Source organism: Cherax quadricarinatus, chromosome 41, assembly GCF_038502225.1.
Source record: "Cherax quadricarinatus isolate ZL_2023a chromosome 41, ASM3850222v1, whole genome shotgun sequence".
In the NCBI taxonomy this organism is placed as follows: domain Eukaryota; kingdom Metazoa; phylum Arthropoda; class Malacostraca; order Decapoda; family Parastacidae; genus Cherax; species Cherax quadricarinatus.
The window spans coordinates 8,032,961-8,051,693 of NC_091332.1; the positions used below are offsets into that span (position 1 = coordinate 8,032,961).

Genomic DNA, 18,733 nt, shown 5'->3' on the forward strand with positions numbered 1-18,733 from the left:
ATTATTTCAGATGAAAACGGTGTTTTCGTTAAGTGGTGAATGATCCAAAAGCTGGCCACTCTTTATGAACATGAAAAAAATATATTAAAAGTAGTCGTAAAAAACAGTAAAGAAAAGTGAAGTATGAATGAGTGAACAGCAGGTGTGTTATTCACCTTGACACGACGATATTGTAAGAGTAGACATGATGCAGACCAAGCTTTCAGTGGGGCAACGGTTCGCACTGATGCAGCTTTATTTAGTTACAAGCTTGGTTCGCAAACGTCTTTTCTTCACTGGTGCTGGCGGTACAACATTTAGAACTAACGACATTACTGTTGTTGAGCTAAGTTATCTGTTTCTGGTGAAAGTTACTTATCTCTAGTGTAAGTTCCAATACAGGTGTTTGACTGTTAGGGAGATATTGCATATTTTGCGATACCTTACTATGTTGTATGTAAATTAGTTCGTTAATTATGTTTTAATTTTTTAACCACTCTACTCGCCAACATTTAATCTCTTCTTTCTAGCATTTAATCCCTAATATTTCCAGTATTGGATGCTCTTAACATTTCCAATATTGGATCCTCTGACATTTGCAAGACTGGATCCCCCTAACATTCGTGAAACTCAAGTGTTTACATTGCTTATATTAATTTCCTAAGTGTGTGTGTGTGTGTGTGTAGTGTTACTGGTGAGTACTGCTGGTACAGACAGACTGTGCAAAGCTCTAATTTCTAAGGTCAAGAGCCCTTCATCATCAAGGGTTCCCCCCCCCCACCCATCCTTGAAGAATATCCATTCTGGAATACTTAGGGATATCCTCACTGCCCACTTAGGTTTTCCAAGCACAGTCCACCAGACAGCACAACCCTATGTAATAAGTAATTTTGGAAGATGAATGTACTAAACATTTTACTACTACTAATACTACTACTGCTGTTAATATTATATGATAATTATAATGTGACTGGGACCTAGTGCCGCGTGAACATGTAGCTCATTTCAACTTGCATTGTTACTGCTCCTGATTATCATAATATAATTATCTTTTTGTTTACCTGCTTTGACGATATAATTGAATTCGGCAGTTTCTTTCATCCAGTGTAGCTTCTCTTCATAGGGTGTGATTGTGTGTCTGGGGAGGCGTTGTTTGAGCCAGCTGAGGACCCCCCAGACACGGTTCACCACTTGACGTATGTAAGCCACACTAGGAGTGTCTAGGTTTTGACAGAGGAACTCGTAGGCTGCAGTAATCTCATCACTTAGGTATGATTTGATGTCCGACAGATCCCATAGGAGCTGCCCGACTTGTGAGCTGAGCTCTTCTGGTGGAAAGTTTATGTGGCGATGGTGAGCCTGTCTCACCACCCACTGGTACTGCTTGGCGCTCCACTCTAAAAATGTCTTGGCCACGTACACCCAGTTCTCTGACACAGTATCCTGAGGGAACATTCACTCACTTACTCTCACCTGTACTCCCAACCATAATAAAGTTAGGAGAGAGATGAGTTAGTGCTTCAGTTATGTTAATTTAGTTAGTGATGAGTTTAACATTGAAAAAAAATATATGCATATTAGTAGGTTGGCAAAAGCTTACAGTGAAGTTAAAGTATTCACCTCCTTTTGTCAGTAATTAATTTAGTTGTAGTTTGGTTCGGTGTTGCACCTTAACGGTGATTTTAAATTTTTCTAGTGCAAATGTTAATGAACACATTAACGTTAGGGACTTACCTTCAGTGATTTAAATTTTCTTTCGTTGTAGGTCATATCAACATCGATCATGTAAGGAGATAAGGGCTTTATACGTGATAAAACAATAACTTCTTCCTTATGATGAAGCTTGTCATATACAGACATCATAGCCTCGACATTCTTGAAAGTGTAGAAGTCGAACTTTGTGGTATAAACCTTGCGGCTACTGTGACTCTCCGTAATCAGCTCGAAAACTGATGGTTTGCCCAGTCTCAAATGAATGTCGTAACTTCCAATTAGAGAGGTGTGCACTACACTCTTGATCCTGAGGCCCTTACAGTCAGGAACTAACTCGGGCTTCACCACACCAGCTATTTCCATCACGGTACCTTCAGTGTTCTTCACATGGAAGGTCACTGTTGCATCTCCAGTAGGAGTTCCGTCGTATTTTGCTGACACTTGAAATGATACTGGCGAAGAGGACCTCAAGTGTATCATGGCATCGAACCCAACAATATGTGGCGCCCTGGCGATGACCACTACGAGTTTAGGGTTATTTTCTAGTATCTAGAAAAGCAAATAGTTTTTATTTTAGATAAGCATCCTGAGTAAGGTGTAATATTATGTTCACAATAACAAATTTGTTGGTGTACAGTATTTAAAAAGTTTTTATGAATAAATCAATATAAAACAGCATCTCAAAATAAGGACACATAAATAATATATTTTTAATTCCTTTTAGTGGCTTTTAGTCTCGGGGCACTGCCCACCTAGCTTCAAATTATTAGGCACTATTTCTCAATGTTCTTGGTCTTCAGTTACTCTATAAGTCTGGTGCTCATCAAATGTATGATTTAAATTTGTCATTTAATAGTCAATGCAACTTCGTCATCAAGGTCTGTTTACAGTCACTGAAGCTCAAGTGTTATTGTGATTTACTTATTTTAGAGTCGGCATATATTTGTATTGTACTGTATTAAACATCATCCATGTCATTTCTGCAAACCAAAATGGTAGGTATAATGTTTATCAGGAAACAGGACAAGTGTTTTGTGACGCGGGTGTTAGTCATATGATGACCCACAGCTGGAGCTTATGGTCATCTGACCGAAGACTTCCGCTGGCTTACCGGTCCACTTCTTTAAAAATCAATGGCTATGATTATAACCACTGACGCGCTACAAAGCAAGAATAGAAGTGGTCCTGCAAGACCGCTGGTAATGCAGACAACTATATTAAAAACAAACATCACTTTCTGTCTAAAACCTGGTAGTATTTTTTTTTATCAAATTTGCATTAAAATAAGCGACTGGTCATGTGCTACAACTTGCGGACTAAAGAATACTTACCCTGGATGTAAACAACACCTCAAACATGATGGTATTTCTGGTCATCTTCCTTGTCTTTAAAGCGCCTGTAATTTTGTCTGCTCTATCGGGGAAAATATCCAGCTCAATGGTTCCTCTCGGGGTCTCTACACTATCTGAGAACTGAAGAGTAACTCCTAGATCCTTTGTCAGTCTTGGGTGACTCAATCGGCCTTCGTACTTTGACTGCTGATCCAATTGGCTGTAGGAGGACTTAGCAGCGATCCTGTATGTGCGATTTCTGTCAAGAAAGAACTTAAAACTTGATTCTGAAGGCGAGTACTCTGCTTCACCCTCAACACTGCGGGATGGAGACTCGAAGATCACTGAGAAGGTGTTGAGTGTGGGTCTGTGAAAGCGGTAGTGGTATACAACAATTTCTTTACTGCCTATTTCATAAAATTCATCCGAATACCACACTTCAAGATCCAACAGCTTCACCACAGCATCTAAGAATTCCATAACAGCAGTAACATTTAGACAGGAATCAAAGACTCTGACAGCCCCGTTAGGGCCTATCATTAGCTCTACGTTATACATTGTAACCGGGAAAGTTGTGTCTACCATCCACTGTAAGTCATAAAGTTTTTTTGTGCTGTTTGATTCCAGTTCAAGTGTCAGTGGCAGCTTTCTTGTCGGAGAAGACGCGCTTCCCTGAAAGAAAATGTTTCCCTGATGTAAGTAAAATTTTGCTTCACGTGTTCTTGTGATCAAACCTCAAGGGGATTTTTCTAAGTTTCTCCAAAATAAGATATAGCCCTTTCTGTATATCTACTAAGAACACAAAAGGATGCAGTTTTCCCAATGATCAATAGATATTATATTAGAACATGTTACTGTTGCTAAGAGGGATAGAGAGAGGATCAATTTTTCTTAATCATGTTAGCAGAATTTTATTAAACAACTGTAAACGTAGCATTTTTCAGTTTACCATAAACATGACTGATAGATATGAACAGCCTAATATGTTTCATTAAAAGTTAAATAAACAGAATAAATCTCTATCCTCAAAAAGTTGTCTCCATAAAAGCCGCCTCTTCTACAGTGCGTATTTTTACATCATTATTGATACTGCGCTATGGCGACGCCAAGGAAGAGGCTTCAGCCCCCAGAATTCCCAGAAAATAAAAGAAATAATAACAACGATGCTTCAAAACAAGTTTCCTAGCACTCCTTCCCCCTAATCCGCCCAACCTGGTAGCCTCCCCTAAGTTCTCTCTACAGAAATTCTGTCGCCGCTCTTTTGCACTGTTGCATTTTGATAAAATTACTTCATATATGTTACAACACATGATCGCTAACTATTCTAAATATATATACAGAATTAATCTGTATATTCCATTCAGGTATTGGAGCTTTACCTTGAAATATATTATTCGCTTCTCAGGTGTCAACTGGTGTTTAGCTTCAGTCTTCAAGCTTGTCTGATGACCTTGTGGTGCTGTGAAGCTGAGCTGAGATTCAAAGCTGAAGCTGAACGGGCCATCCAATTTCTCAAAGGTGATGAAGCTTGTTAACTTGTATTGCATGTCGCGCAGGCTCTTGTACAGAACACGAGTGTCTATGGAGACCGAGGAATTGATCTTAAATGCGTTTACAAAATCCAAGACCAAGGACTTGTTGTCTGGTGTTTGAATGTTGAGAGTGAAGGTGGTGTGGTGAAGGTCTGCTACACTTACTTCTAAAACCACAGGGTAAGACATGCCTCTGTACCCAACCAGGCCTCTACAGAATAACAGAAAATAACTCATTAATGCGAGGCTGTCCTGAATGTTGAATGGCGACAAAAATATAGATAACACATTTAAAAAGAGTAACATATTTTCACTGGTCTGAGGTTAAATATAATATTCAAAAAATAATTTTGCATATTAGATAAAAAAAGAAACGTGATACTGAAATTTTCTTCTAAACTAAGTTCTTAGGACTGAAAGTAAATAAAACAAAAATGCCAGTTATATATATGCGTTTTTTGATTCCTTTGAATGTTATTTTACTCAAAAAATAGCGCCAAACCAGCATGGGTGATACAGCATGAGACCCCATGAGTGATGTGGAACTGAGGGTAAAAATGGTAAAAATATTTCCTTTTCATTAAAGGGGAACAGATGCTTTAATGCCGGTGAAGAGTTCTTAATCCAAGGAACTGGAACTACCTTTCATTTCCTCGAATCAAAAATGACTGCTTCCTATTTTGTAGGCGATGTATGACTCAATGAATATACGGTAATAATAATAATCATAATAATAATTAATACTACTACTACTACTACTACTAATAATAATAATAATAATAATAATACTTCATCCCTTCAAGATGTAACTTCCTATTTCAATAATCTTATTTTTAAGAAAGATTTTCTTGTAATCTGCAGTACCTATTTTTTCTGTCACTGTATTTCCGTCTACTGTAAAAAAAAAAAAAGTGCCTGTATGTGTATATCTGAATGACCTGTATTCACCAGTATCGAAATAGCACGAATATTCTCGGCTTAACTAGAGCCTAGGCCTATTTATACCCAAGATGTTGCCGTTATTTCTGTACTGCTGAATGTGGGTTGTTACTATACCAAATCAATTATGAAATATACAGTAGTAGAGAATAAAACTATTACACTCTCTGATGTAGGAAACTCACTGAAGGGAGAATTGGCCTGGATGGAGAGGGACACTAGCAATGGTGACATCAATGGTGACTCTGGTGCTGGGGTCGTGGTCAGTATCCCACGAGATATCCACCCTCCCACTTTTCATATGCAGGTCGATGTTGACGTAGCCCTTGAGTGTATGCGGCGACGTGTTCCTCAGTGAGAGCAAGCCAGTGAGAGTGATGTACAGGAACCTCTCGTTTGTGATAATGTCAGTCATCAAGTCGACTAAGCCAGGGAGCAAGACCCGTGCTGCGATAACAGTCTCTTGTTGGGTGATTTTCACCGCTTTGCACTCCACAGTAACTACTAACTCCTGGTGTTTCTTGAGAGTAAAGGACATTATTTCACTGTTATTGGCAAAACTGACGGCGGTAGACAGGTGGTGACGTCCAGTGACTGCTGTAACGATCCTAAGTTCAGCATTAAACTCGACAGATGTTGAAGAGGGTTCGTATTTTACTGGGCCATACACCTGCAGGATCACTTGACTTCCGTATGTCAGACCAACTTCAATCAAGAGGATATTTTCTTCCATTACTCCAATGGTACTCTCAAACTCGATGGCTGATATATACTTTGGAATGTCTACCTAGGGTTAAAAAAAAATGAGAGGATTCGTAAATTAACCAATATATATATTGAAGACAAAAAAAAGCAGCCCAGCCACCGTGGAGAGAAGACGTCGTCGTTCCTGCTCTTAAGCTGAGCAACTCTGAACACTGTTGCTCGGGAATTTTCTTGTGTTATCCTGAGTAATTCTTCACCAGAGCTGAGAGGAAACTTGCTTGCAGTCACTTCGAGCCCCATCCCATCAAGAGGGTAAGGCGGTGACTTGCTTGCTTGTTCACCCCTCTCATCCCCATCCCCCCATCCTTCCCCATCCTACCCTCACCCATACATCAACACTGGCCCACACACTTAACACACTACATACATTGCTATCCTTCTGACTGTCCTATCTTCTTCTTTTTCGGCAACTTCGCTTTGGCGAGTTAACACAAGGCATTTTGACCATCTGGTAGCCCGTGTGGTTTTTTAAAATCCAGCCGATCTTTGCCTTGGGCCCTTTCCCCTCACTACTCGAGGGTAGGCTATCTTAGGGGCTGACCTTCATAAGTCAGCTGTAATAGGATGCTAGTTTAACATCAAGGAAAGTTCCCTTTTTGTTAAGAAACTCCTCTGCCAGGTGTTCCTTCCTCAACATCATGGCGAGGATACGTGTAAGATTACGCATTGACGGCAATCAAATGTCAATGAAAGAAATTCTCACATGTATTTGCTCCAACTCAACTGTTGCTCCAGTGGATGTTTTTCAAACCCACGCTGGAGCAGTACTTCTCCTCTCTTCGGAAGAAGAGTTACTTCAACTTCTGAAGCATGATGTGCTTGAAAAACTCAAGACTTCTGGTGTTACCCCAGTTGCACCTGATAGCTATCAAGCTCAGAGGACTGTGTTTGTGGCCAGAATCAACAGTTTCATGAAACATAGCACAGTGAATGAAATTGTTGACGACATTAATACCGAGAATTCTGACTTTAGGGCTGTAGAAGCACATAAATTCTCTAATCCTACCAACAACAAGGTGACCTTAAAGCTAATACTTGAGACACCTGAGGAGGCCAAACTTGTGTGTCAACATGGATTCAAATGTTTTGGCACCAGATGTACACCTGACCAAATCTCCCTTGAACGATTTGTCAGTGTGACACAATGTTTCAAGTGTTATGCCTTTGGTCATAACAACAATAAATGCAGTACTCAAGGGCAGATTTGTAGCATTTGCTCTGGCCAACATTCGTATAGAGATTGTACCAACAAAAATACACCTAAATGTGTCCTCTGCAATGGAAAACATCATGCTGTTTCTGCTATTTGTCCTGAAAGGAAAAAGGAAATGCAGAAAATTCTTGAAGCCAAGAAACTGTCCACTGCTAAGAAGACCACTCCCCAGGCACCGCCAACGATGTCCCAAACTTCCTTCCCAGCTCTGCCTGGATCAAGTGGGACTCCTCAGGTCTCTACCAATGGTTCCAATGTTTGGAATTCTGCCCCTCTTGGAGCGCCCCAATCTAACCCTCACTTACACCATACACAAACGCAACAACAAGGTTCAGTATCATCTCCTATGTCTCAGGTATCCACAGCCGGGGATATGACGAGAGCACAACTAATGTACATGATGGCCAAAGACATAGCAGGTGGTGACATTCAACTCTGCTCTCAGGTTTTAAATGATCTGTTAATGGCTAATGGGATCACTCCCATCACTATCCCTGAAAATGTGAAGGCTATTATGACCCAGCCTTCTCATAACAAGAAGTATGTTCCCTACTCTGCATCTAAAAATAAGCCTAAGTCATCCCTGGCTCAGGGATCGCCCACCTCACAAACCCAGGTTGTCAACTCCCCTCAACCCGATAAGTCAACACCTGAACATAACAATGCCCCAGAAAGTGGTGCCTACTCTCCCGCTATTGAAGCTGATCCTGTTGAACAGGAACTTTCCCAGGGTGACTCACCTTGCCTGCCTACTTTTCCCTTGGAGCCTCCACAGTCTCCCATTAACTCTCACGAGCCTCTGCTTCCTGTAACTGGGAATAACACACCTCAGTTTTCTGATGATGACTCTACCGATTCTAATGAGTCTGTTAATATTACTACCTCTAGTGAAGATGATGGCATTCTTAATACACAAGCACCTACGCAAAAGTTCCCTCCTCCCCTTGATGAGTCCAGCAGGGATAGTGTGGATACAACACGTGACATTACTTGCAGGCGTTCAGACCGCAGTACACGAGCGAAGAACAAGAAATAATGGGGATTACAATTTTCCAACTTAATGTTCAACATTTCTTTAATAACCGTTACCTTCTTGAGGTTGAACTACATAATTACAATCCCGATGTTATACTTCTGAACGAGACAGCTGCAAGAGTTGATCAATATATTAAATTACGTGGTTACTCTACTGTGGAGAAATCGAGAGGACCATTTAGTGGAGTAGCCATCTTAGTAAAATTAGGCTATACATTTAAAAATATTCATGTTGATGAAGATAACATTCTTGCAATAGAAATGACAACGTCTCATGGACAACTAGTGATAGTAACTGGATATTTTCCCCCGAGACAACAATATATAGAGTCAATTCCTCTACATAGGATATTAAGCAGGAATATTCCAACAATTCTAGCGGGAGATTTTAATGCTCATCACCCTGCCCTCTTCAACTGTGGAGCTGGTATTCCACTGGGTGACTTAAAAGGAAAACAACTCTTTAATATCATGACAGCTAGAAACTTGTCATTTCAAGGCCCATTCTTTAAATCGTACATTGGACCTCATCCAGGGACACCTGATATAGTACTGACAAACAGGGACTGTGACATCTTTCACTGTCGTATATCTCCTGGTGGAAATGTAGGATCTGACCATATCCCTGTTATAATACAACTACAAACTTCTCCATTTAGAATACCTGTAACTCCTAAACCCAATCTTAACACCCTAGGATTTGACCCCTTCAGGGCATATCTGGGTGAGGATGAAATTGTGTCATTGGAAAATCTACCTTCCAATGCAATTGATGATGCAATCAGGTCCCTGCATAATCGAATAATTGAAGCTACTAATGCAACTTGTCAATTAGCTTCCACAAAGATATACCAACAATATAAACCTACTAGGGAAATTAGAGACAATTTAAGAAATTATCAAGCAGAATGTCGAAGGCATCTTCAAACGCGACAACCACCAGCAGCTACACTGCACCGATTAAGGCAAGAATTAATTAACATGATTAGTCATCACAAACGGGACATATGGAAATTTCTAGTTCTTCAAGCTAATCAGTATAAACGTGAACCAGCAAAATTTTGGAGTAAGATCCGACAACTTTTAGGGGCAAAGCACAAGGCTCCTAACTACCTAGTTCATACCTTCACTGATGAGGATGATGAAGATGTTGAAATTAAACTTGACGATCCACAGGACCAGGCTAATTTGATGGGTGATGTATGGGAGAAAATTCTCTCCCATAATAACAGTCGTCAATTTAACAATAATCATTATCAGTTAGTAAATGAATGGAGAGATGAGAACTTGGATGATCTACAACCACTACCTTCCATCGATACTTCAACTCTTGAAGATACCCACCCGCTTACTAGACCTATTACATTACTAGAGATAAGTCAGGTTATTGGAAGAATGAGAAATAGAGCCCCTGGCCTCTCTGGAATAACAATGAAACAAATAAAGTACCTACCTAGAAATTGTAAACAGTCTTTGGTCAATATCTTTAATGCCATCTTGGCCTCAGGACATTTTCCAGTTGTTTTTAAGACTGCTAAGATGATCTTTCTTGGTAAGCCCAATAAAGACATCCACCAACCTGGGAACTATAGACCTATATCTTTACTTGAAGTCACTGGAAAAGTTCTTGAGAAAGTCATTTCCAACAGATTGAACTACTATATGGAGTTTAATCACTTTTTTACTGAAAAACAATTTGGCTTTAGAACACATAGAGGTACCAATCATGCAATAAATGTTATTTTCGATACTGTAGCAAGTCTAAAACATCAGGGCAATCTTGCCTTAATTGCCACCAGAGATGTTCATAAAGCTTTTGATAGCTTATGGCATGATGGCCTTATATACAAACTCATTGACCTACCAGACCATAACTGGACTTTTCTCAGATTAATATATAATTTCTTAACTCAAAGAAAAATCATTCCCACCTTTCATGGCAGGTCGACAGAGCCTTTTATACCGACAGCTGGTGTCCCGCAAGGATCTTGTCTCAGTCCACTCCTGTTCAACATTTATGTGAATGACCTTCCTCAACCAGAGTTTAATGACACAATTGTGACACAGTTTGCAGATGATGTTATTCATGTCGTCTCATCAACTCCGGTAACAGGAAAATACAAGTATGAGAGAGTCATAGAGAAAATGAATATTGAACTTCGTCGAACATCTAATTGGGAAAAGAAATGGAGAATTACAACTAATCCTGACAAGGTCCTTGTTAGCACGATAGGATGTTTTGCATCAACAATTGAAGATAAAGGAGGTATCTCCATCAGAGGTACACCTGTAGCCATTAGAAACCCTAACAAGATTTTGGGATATGAAATCGACAGGCTGCTCCATTCAACATCTCATGTAACTAAAAAGATCAACATAGCCAAAGCCGGTCTTAGCAGACTCTTTCGATTTAATCAAGCCCCTCAACATGTCAAAAAACATCTGTATAAAATGATAATAAGACCAATACTCGAATACCCTTGTGTCCCAATGTCACTAACAACAAAGACCAACATGCTCCGGTTACAAAGGGTCCAGAATAGAGCTCTTCGCTTCATCACCGATACCAGGAGGAGAGACAGAGTTAAAATGGCAGATTTACACATACAACAAGATATTACTGCCATAAATGTACGCCTTGACACCCTAAAAAAGAAACAACTTTATACAATGCAAGAACTATACATGCCAGATAGAGAACATCCTATACAAGTGGTTAATACCACGGATTATACCATCACTACTCCTCCTCACAGGACTCAACGAATGACTCTCCCACAAAGGGTCCGTCGCTTTATTCATAAAGATGATTACCATCGACGCATGATATTGAGCAACCTCCCTGATGAAGAAGATTGGGTACCACCAGAACCCTTCTATGTATACTGAAAAAATCATCGCCCCCAATTAGGGAGACATCTTATATAACTTTCTAATGTAAAAATTATGCTATTTACTATGGCTGGACACCACCTGTAAGAAGCCATTGTCACGAACTTTATAAACTGGCCAGAAAATTATTGCCTTCCTTGTCGCATAAATATCCGTTGTGCAATCGCAAAAAAAAAAAAAAAAAAAAAAAAAAAAAAAAAAAAAAAAAAAAAGCGATTGCAACTTGTATAATTACTACCAATTCAGAGTCATGTACTTATATACCTATTATATCTATGTGACTCTGATGGGTTAGTATTATACCCCTTAATTAAATATATTATCATTTCACATACACTTTTTAAATTGCACCAAAGTGGTTGGGCCACTTACCTTTATATCCTACCTCTCACCCCCCTCCCACCCTTTTCCAATATTTCCATCCTTACCCATCCTTCTTCCTTCCCCATCTCACCAAAGCTCTGGTCTGAACAAGAACAAGAATATAGAAGAAGCAAATCTTCAATTCCTCGGATCAAGAAACCAAAATTAAGTCTTCCTCTCTTTACATTTAAATGCAAGAATAGAACCTCCCTGGATGGTTGCTGTCTATCAACCTGCTACCTTATTAATATGCATATCATGATATATTTATTTATAGATGCCTTGGTAAATCTCTTGGGATAACTCTGAACACTAGTTTTCACCCAAGAACTACATAATATAGTCACCAGATAAATCACTGTTGATCTAAAAAGTTTAAAAAAATACTTTAAATATAAATATTGTATCAGAAAAAACTTCACGATGTTACATTAAACGAAAGAGCTGATGGGATTAATTTTTGCAAAATTCTCCCCGCCTACTGAATAGTCAGTGACTTTTAACATATAAAATAAGAGGGGGGGGGGGTAGGCTCTCGCTAAGTTTTTCTAGAATATCTACGTTGTTTCATACTAGCCTGTATTTATGTTTTTTAAATCAGTGTTCTGTAGGGGTTTTGAAGTTTAAAGAGAGCTTTAACATTTTAGGTCATTCAGCGCTGTCACTATGTGTATATACTGTACCCATATTTATTTTGTGCCGTGGCCAATCACTAAGATTTGTAATTACAAATTAAAACTATTACCTCATAATTTACAGATCATTAATAATCATTGGCACTGTCATATCCTTGAAAATTTCAACTTCTGTTTTCTGTTCTCTAGATGATTTCTGGTATTTCTCAAGTACGGAACGGTAATTAATGTATAACTACTTACTTAGTGCTGCAGTTCTAATGATAAAGTTATCGTAAAGTGATCCTTGTGTAGTGTGGGTAGCCTCAACAAAAATCAGGTTCTCTTCCCATCGCTTCACATTGAAGGTAGATAAGTGTTCAGCGTTCTCTCCTGACTCTCTGGTCTGACGAATGATGGAGTCGAGCTGCCAGCCTCCCAGGCCCGTGTGGAAGTCAAGTTTGCGCAGTTTCAATGGCAAAGGCAAGCTGGACTGTGAGGTGTACCTTAAATCTCCACTGGCTGAAGAGAAAGCCAAATAGAATTAACATATCAAAATTAAGTTAAATTGCATTATAAATCCATAATTGCCTTACAACTACAGAATTCGTTTTCAGTTGTAATTAGTGCAAACAAAAATCCACGAAGAAAGATTACCTTCAAAATTAAAGTCAAAATAATTTCGTAAAACATTTCTTGTCCCACAGAGCAAATCCAGAGCAGTATCAGGGAGGCTGATTTTCTTAGTGAGTTTCATCTCTATGACTCTTGAGGTAAGAGGAAAATCCCTCAGTGTGCTGATAAAGACATTTGCTTCGTATTCAGAATCATTTAGTGATGACGTGGTCCTGAAATCTGCTTTAAATCCCCGGGATAATATATTTTCGTTAGACCTGTAATCTGCGAACACCTGGACGCCCTTGTAATCTTCACTGGTGTTAATAATGGTATAGACTCCACCACTCACCTCGAGAGAGTCAAATGTGACTGAGGTTAAGAAAGACTTCTCTACTCTAGAAAATGAGAAAATCGCTTCGGTTTTTGTCGGTTTAGAGGAGCCGCAAGTATAAATTTTCATCAGAATATATTCGGAACTTTCCAGTTTCTTAACATGAGCAGTGATATTATAGCCTGTTATTGAGGGCTCTGATTTTTCAATATATATTCTAGCTGTACTTGGAGCCCCGAGTGGTAGAGAGCTGCTGCGGAAGATATCTGGGATGTCCAAATCATAACAGAGCTTAAGACCTAACACAGGTTCAAAACTGTTGATACATGAGTGAATACTGACTCTAATATCTCTCATGGAAGCTGGGATGATCTTAGTTTCTGGGCTGCCTCTCGCAGTCTTCATAAGGTATGTCTCGCTCTTCACATCAATAAATTCCATCTTTTCAGGAAGAGCCCACAAAATTTTCACCTCGTTGTCCTTAGCCTGGGCATTGAGAGAGAGACAGTTGCTACTTGAGACGGTGTTGACCGTTTTCATTCCTGTCGTAGTGAGGTAATTATCGAAGCCAATAAAGCCGTCTATTTGTATAGACAGGCTTGGGGTGATTGTGGTGTTCTCTTCCCTTTTCGAGTTCATAAATAAATCAATTAGATTTAGATTTCCTTCCAACTCGAGTCCGACAATGGCAGTTCCTTCAAATTTTAATTTTAAAGGTGTACCTTGGATGGTAGTGATACTATATTCTAGGTGCAACCCGGCTGTTCTTGCATTGTTAGTCTTCACATTTTTCATCTGGAGAAGAATCTCTGCAATAAACGAGCCGACAGTCCTGCCTATTCTAATTGCAGCTATATCTTCCAAGTTTCCAGACAAAGAAGCAAAACTTATTTCTTGACCCATATAGCGAGCAAATATGTCAGCGCGGACACCACCATCTCTGCCATAATAATTTATGTCAGTGAAAAAATCGTATATTAAAGACATATCAGTAGTCCTTTTTTGCCTTGTAATATCCTGGAAATTATCAATGATCTCTTTAAGCTGTTTTTCAAGGAACATCAAAATGTAACGAAAAATATTACTCAAACTAGTCCTTCTTAGGTAACCTCCTGGTCCTATTAGCTTATCAATAATTGGTCTTAGACCTTCAATTCGTACACCAACTTCGCCTATATTCACAAGGGCTCCTCCTGATGCTACTGTGAGGTTAAAGTCAATAGACCGAGGAACAAAGGATCCCGGGGCGTAGATGATGTTGGATTCTACGCCGGCACCAATGTCCAGAGATGGGAAGAAGTAAGACAGGTCTATGTTGTGAGAATATTTCCTGATGTCTGTCTCAAAATCTCTGGGAAGGAGAATGTTCGTCAGCATGTGACGGAGGTGTTCCTTGTGTGGTGTGTTGGTGTCTTGGAGGTTCACCAGGTGACTCAGTATGAAACCACGAACTGAAATATAAGAATACTTTGTTACTAATACTTTTTTATATTTTTTAATTATTTACGTTTTAAAATTATCGACTTATGCTTCTAAAATACAAAAAAAAAATGTTTTGAAAAAGATGTTTGAAGTTTTTTGTAATTATGTTATTATGCATACAAATAAAGACTATTATTGTTATTATTATTATATGTGGCTAGATTTTTCTAGTACTAAGAGTTACATCCAATCAAACTGAGTTAAAAAACCTATCACAATCTGTAGTCAATTTCTTTAGGAAATCGATAAGCTTGTGAATCATAAAAAATATCATCAGTTTGTGGAACATCTTTTACTCGTAGACTTTTGACAGTCATCTGACACTTGTTTACTGATCACAATGAAACATTACCTTGCGTGTTTTCTTGTCCCGTGATATTATTAATGATCATCTCCATTTCATGTTGCTTTACACAACGAATCACCGTGAGGTACGAGGCAATGCGAACCTCTGTGTTTCCAGTTGGATCAACCGCAATACGAAGGAGCTGGTTTGTAATCTGAAGAAACACAGAAAATTAAAATTAATAAGGAACTTTCCCAGCAATTATGTAAATGATAACTTATATCGTGGTGACCCTGCCATCATCTGTTTGAGACTCGTGTCAGGAGACACGGTTTTTTTTTTTTTGACGTATATACCATCATCACCACTTATGTGCATCCTCTTTCACTAATTTTAGGGTCATGATCAATACTAATACTTACTGATTGTTTGCACTGTGCTTGCCTAAAAGCTTGAGCTGCAGCTACTCGGACACTAGTTAGAACTCCTTCAATCTTCATGCATCTTATAAGAGACGTAGCCACTGTGGGAGTCATCACGCCCATGTTGCCGATGGTCTTCAGTGTTAAGAGTGCTGCCTCTTGTTCTTTTTTTTCACTTAAAAGGGAACACTGATTTAAAATTTTATTATTCAGTGCTCCGGCAATGGTCCTAACTAACGCTTCATTATGACACTGGGAATGGCGACGACAATATGAATTGACCACAGAAGCTGCTGCCAGAATCACAGAGGACACAGGTCGAGGGGATTCAAATATGGGCACGAGAGCTTCAATGTCACTCCAGGTAGGACGCAAATGAAGATAAAGAGCAGCAGTGTAGAGAGCAGCACGTCCTTCTGGGACCTGTCCTCTCACCAGCTCCATCATCATAACTTTTATTGCACCAGACTCTTGGACACAAGCAACAGCATCTAGATATAAGTTCTCGAGTTTTTTGTGGTCTTGACAGTATTGCCCTCTGCGAATTTTGACTAAAGTTTGTTCCACGGTTTCCTGAGGCACCCAACGTAGGAGCTGAACAGCCCTGGCCACCAAAGCAGCAACATCACGTTCAACAACATTCTTAATTTTCTCACAGATCTGGGTGATAATCTGATCCAACTGAGTTACCATGGACGGGTCCTTCTTAGGTGTATCATAACTGTACAAGAGGCTCTTCCGGACCATGTTACCTAGAGATACTGTAAAGCCGGCAGCTGATTCTTCACTGGATTCTGAGAGATATCTGAGGGCCGACTCCTGTTTGGCCTCAACATATTTATAGGCCCCGTAACTTGGCCGGACCACGTTCCTATCCTTACATATGATGGCGGAGTAGATTCCATGCCTAATCTCTTGTATACACGAAGATTCTGACACTTCCAGTGGCAAAGGACCTCTGAGCCAGGGCACCTGAGTCTCAGTAGGGGTGTAGTAACGTTCCTTGCATAGGCGGTGATTCTTCTCTTTCTTCATAATAACTCTGTTTCTCTCATTATATACCTCGTATCTCGTTAGACACTTTCCTACCACGTCCGTCTGTTGAGACAGGAAAAATGTGACTGTTTTTTGTCAGTAATAAGTTAATAATAGTTTTATTGCCTGGAAATGATACCTTAAACGAAAGATTTAAAATATTAGCTATACATAATAGACAATTATTATGAAATTATATGTGACTGCATCATTGGTTACATGAGATAAATATATTCCATATTGGTTATGGTGGTGTGTCTATATAAAAATATAACCCTGATATGTTTTTATGTATTTGTTAGGCAACATAAATAGCACTAAATATTTATAAGCAAAGTTAGGAAATATTTTACACCTCAGTAATACTTTGTCCTGAATTGACGGTAGAAATAGAAGGGAGTGAGTTCTGGAAGGCTGAGGCGACGCCCTTCTTAATATTGACGGACCAGGTGTCGTCGTCAGGATGACTACACACATGCTGAACTCTGCCGTCGACCACAGCCACCACCAGTGGGTACCTCTCCAGGAACCTGGCAGCGTCTGGGACTGGGAGGGCACCAGTAATGATTTTTAAATTATTTATATTTATTATTATTATGGGAATGCGAAAAACTTGCCTAACTGCTGCATTAGCTGTGGAATGGGAGGGGTGGAGGTGGAGTAATCAGGTCTAAATTCGAAGCAGAGGACAGTTCCGATTCTTTGTATAGAGCCGGTAATTAGCAGCAAAGTGCTGGAGTGCTATGCCACATACGCTGTGTTGTGCTCCACTAAGCAGGGATCCACTATGTTTGGATCTTTATCATATCTTGATAAAGGTCTAAACAGTTCGAAACACTGGTCCTATAAAGACTTATAAAAAGTGAGTCTTTTCTTTAGGTCAGTTTGTAACGTTGCAAACCTTGGTTCAGTACGTGTTTGCAACGTGTGTTGCAGCGTTGCTATAAACCGACGTTCCGTTCACTTATTCAATTACTAACCTATCCTAGGTTGAGTCTGTAGCTTCTGAACCTGTTTACTGGGACAGAAGGCTACAGTTCATCTGATGGAGAGTTTAAAGTTCCAGATCACACATCTAAAGTGCTGGGATTCAGCTTCTGGGCTCGATCATCCAGCCATTGCTATTCAGACTCTCTGTGCCTGTGCTTCACCTTCTATATATATATATATATATATATATATATATATATATATATATATATATATATATATATATATATATATATATATATATATATTTATATATATATATATATATATATATATATATATATATATATATATATATATATATATATTTATATATATATATATATATATATATATATATATATATATATATATATATATATATATTTATATATATATATATATATTTATATATATATATATATATATATATATATATATATATATATATATATATATATATATATATATATATATATATATATATATATATATATATATATATATATATATATATATATGGTCTTTGGTTTGAGTGTACTCGTAGTTAGGACATCTAGTGAAAACAACAGGTCAGGCTGGACATGAACTAAATTCCTGCTGGAATGTTATGTATAACTACTATGTGCTTGTAAGTGTGTGAACATTAGACTCACCATTGCCACCATGTATCTCGGAGTCCTTCAAAGTGATGACCATGTCACAAGGACTTCTCCATGAGAGTTCAACTTGCGTGGACCAATCCGTCACTGACATTCCACTTTCCACACTTTTCAGTTGGATCAGAGATTTCATGAAGTACTCGTAGGTGTAGGTCTTTCCTGGATGATAGAAGAGTTTGGGGGAACCGGTGATCGGACATTCCGTGGAGCATAAAGCTGTAGCATCTTCAAACGGCACTGAAAGAATAAATAAATTTATCAATAATATATATATATATATATATATATATATATATATATATATATATATATATATATATATATATATATATATATATATATATTTATATATATGCAAAACAACATATTTTTAGTTGAATAAGGCTAGTTTGTCTCCCTTTTTTGGATTATAAAAAAGTGTTCTATAGCAACTTTAGATTTATCAATTACATTTCTTGGGTATTTTTAAATCATTAACCTTATTTCATAAATTTTGGATATTTCCTCATCTATGAACTCCAGGACTTAACATTAAAGTAAACTCTCAAAAAC

The 18,733-nt window shown here is 38.6% G+C and overlaps 2 protein-coding genes across 2 annotated transcripts in view; one reads left to right on the forward strand and one right to left on the reverse strand.

The window, feature by feature from the left end:
• The window catches only part of LOC138853826 (uncharacterized), a 152,661-nt gene that overhangs the window by 17,587 nt on the left and 116,341 nt on the right, over window positions 1–18,733 (forward strand). The gene's annotated exons all lie outside the window — the stretch shown is intronic.
• The window catches only part of LOC128695797 (vitellogenin-like), a 34,337-nt gene that overhangs the window by 5,332 nt on the left and 10,272 nt on the right, over window positions 1–18,733 (reverse strand). The window contains exons 2-13 of the mRNA XM_070092813.1: window positions 18,176–18,418; window positions 16,906–17,096; window positions 15,516–16,613; window positions 15,160–15,307; window positions 13,034–14,776; window positions 12,637–12,898; window positions 12,044–12,128; window positions 5,680–6,281; window positions 4,403–4,766; window positions 3,024–3,695; window positions 1,714–2,241; window positions 1,041–1,422 (exon numbers count right to left, since the gene is read on the reverse strand). Of these exons, the coding sequence (XP_069948914.1) occupies window positions 1,041–1,422; window positions 1,714–2,241; window positions 3,024–3,695; window positions 4,403–4,766; window positions 5,680–6,281; window positions 12,044–12,128; window positions 12,637–12,898; window positions 13,034–14,776; window positions 15,160–15,307; window positions 15,516–16,613; window positions 16,906–17,096; window positions 18,176–18,418 (6,318 nt within the window). The remainder of the gene's footprint in view (window positions 1–1,040; window positions 1,423–1,713; window positions 2,242–3,023; window positions 3,696–4,402; window positions 4,767–5,679; window positions 6,282–12,043; window positions 12,129–12,636; window positions 12,899–13,033; window positions 14,777–15,159; window positions 15,308–15,515; window positions 16,614–16,905; window positions 17,097–18,175; window positions 18,419–18,733) is intronic.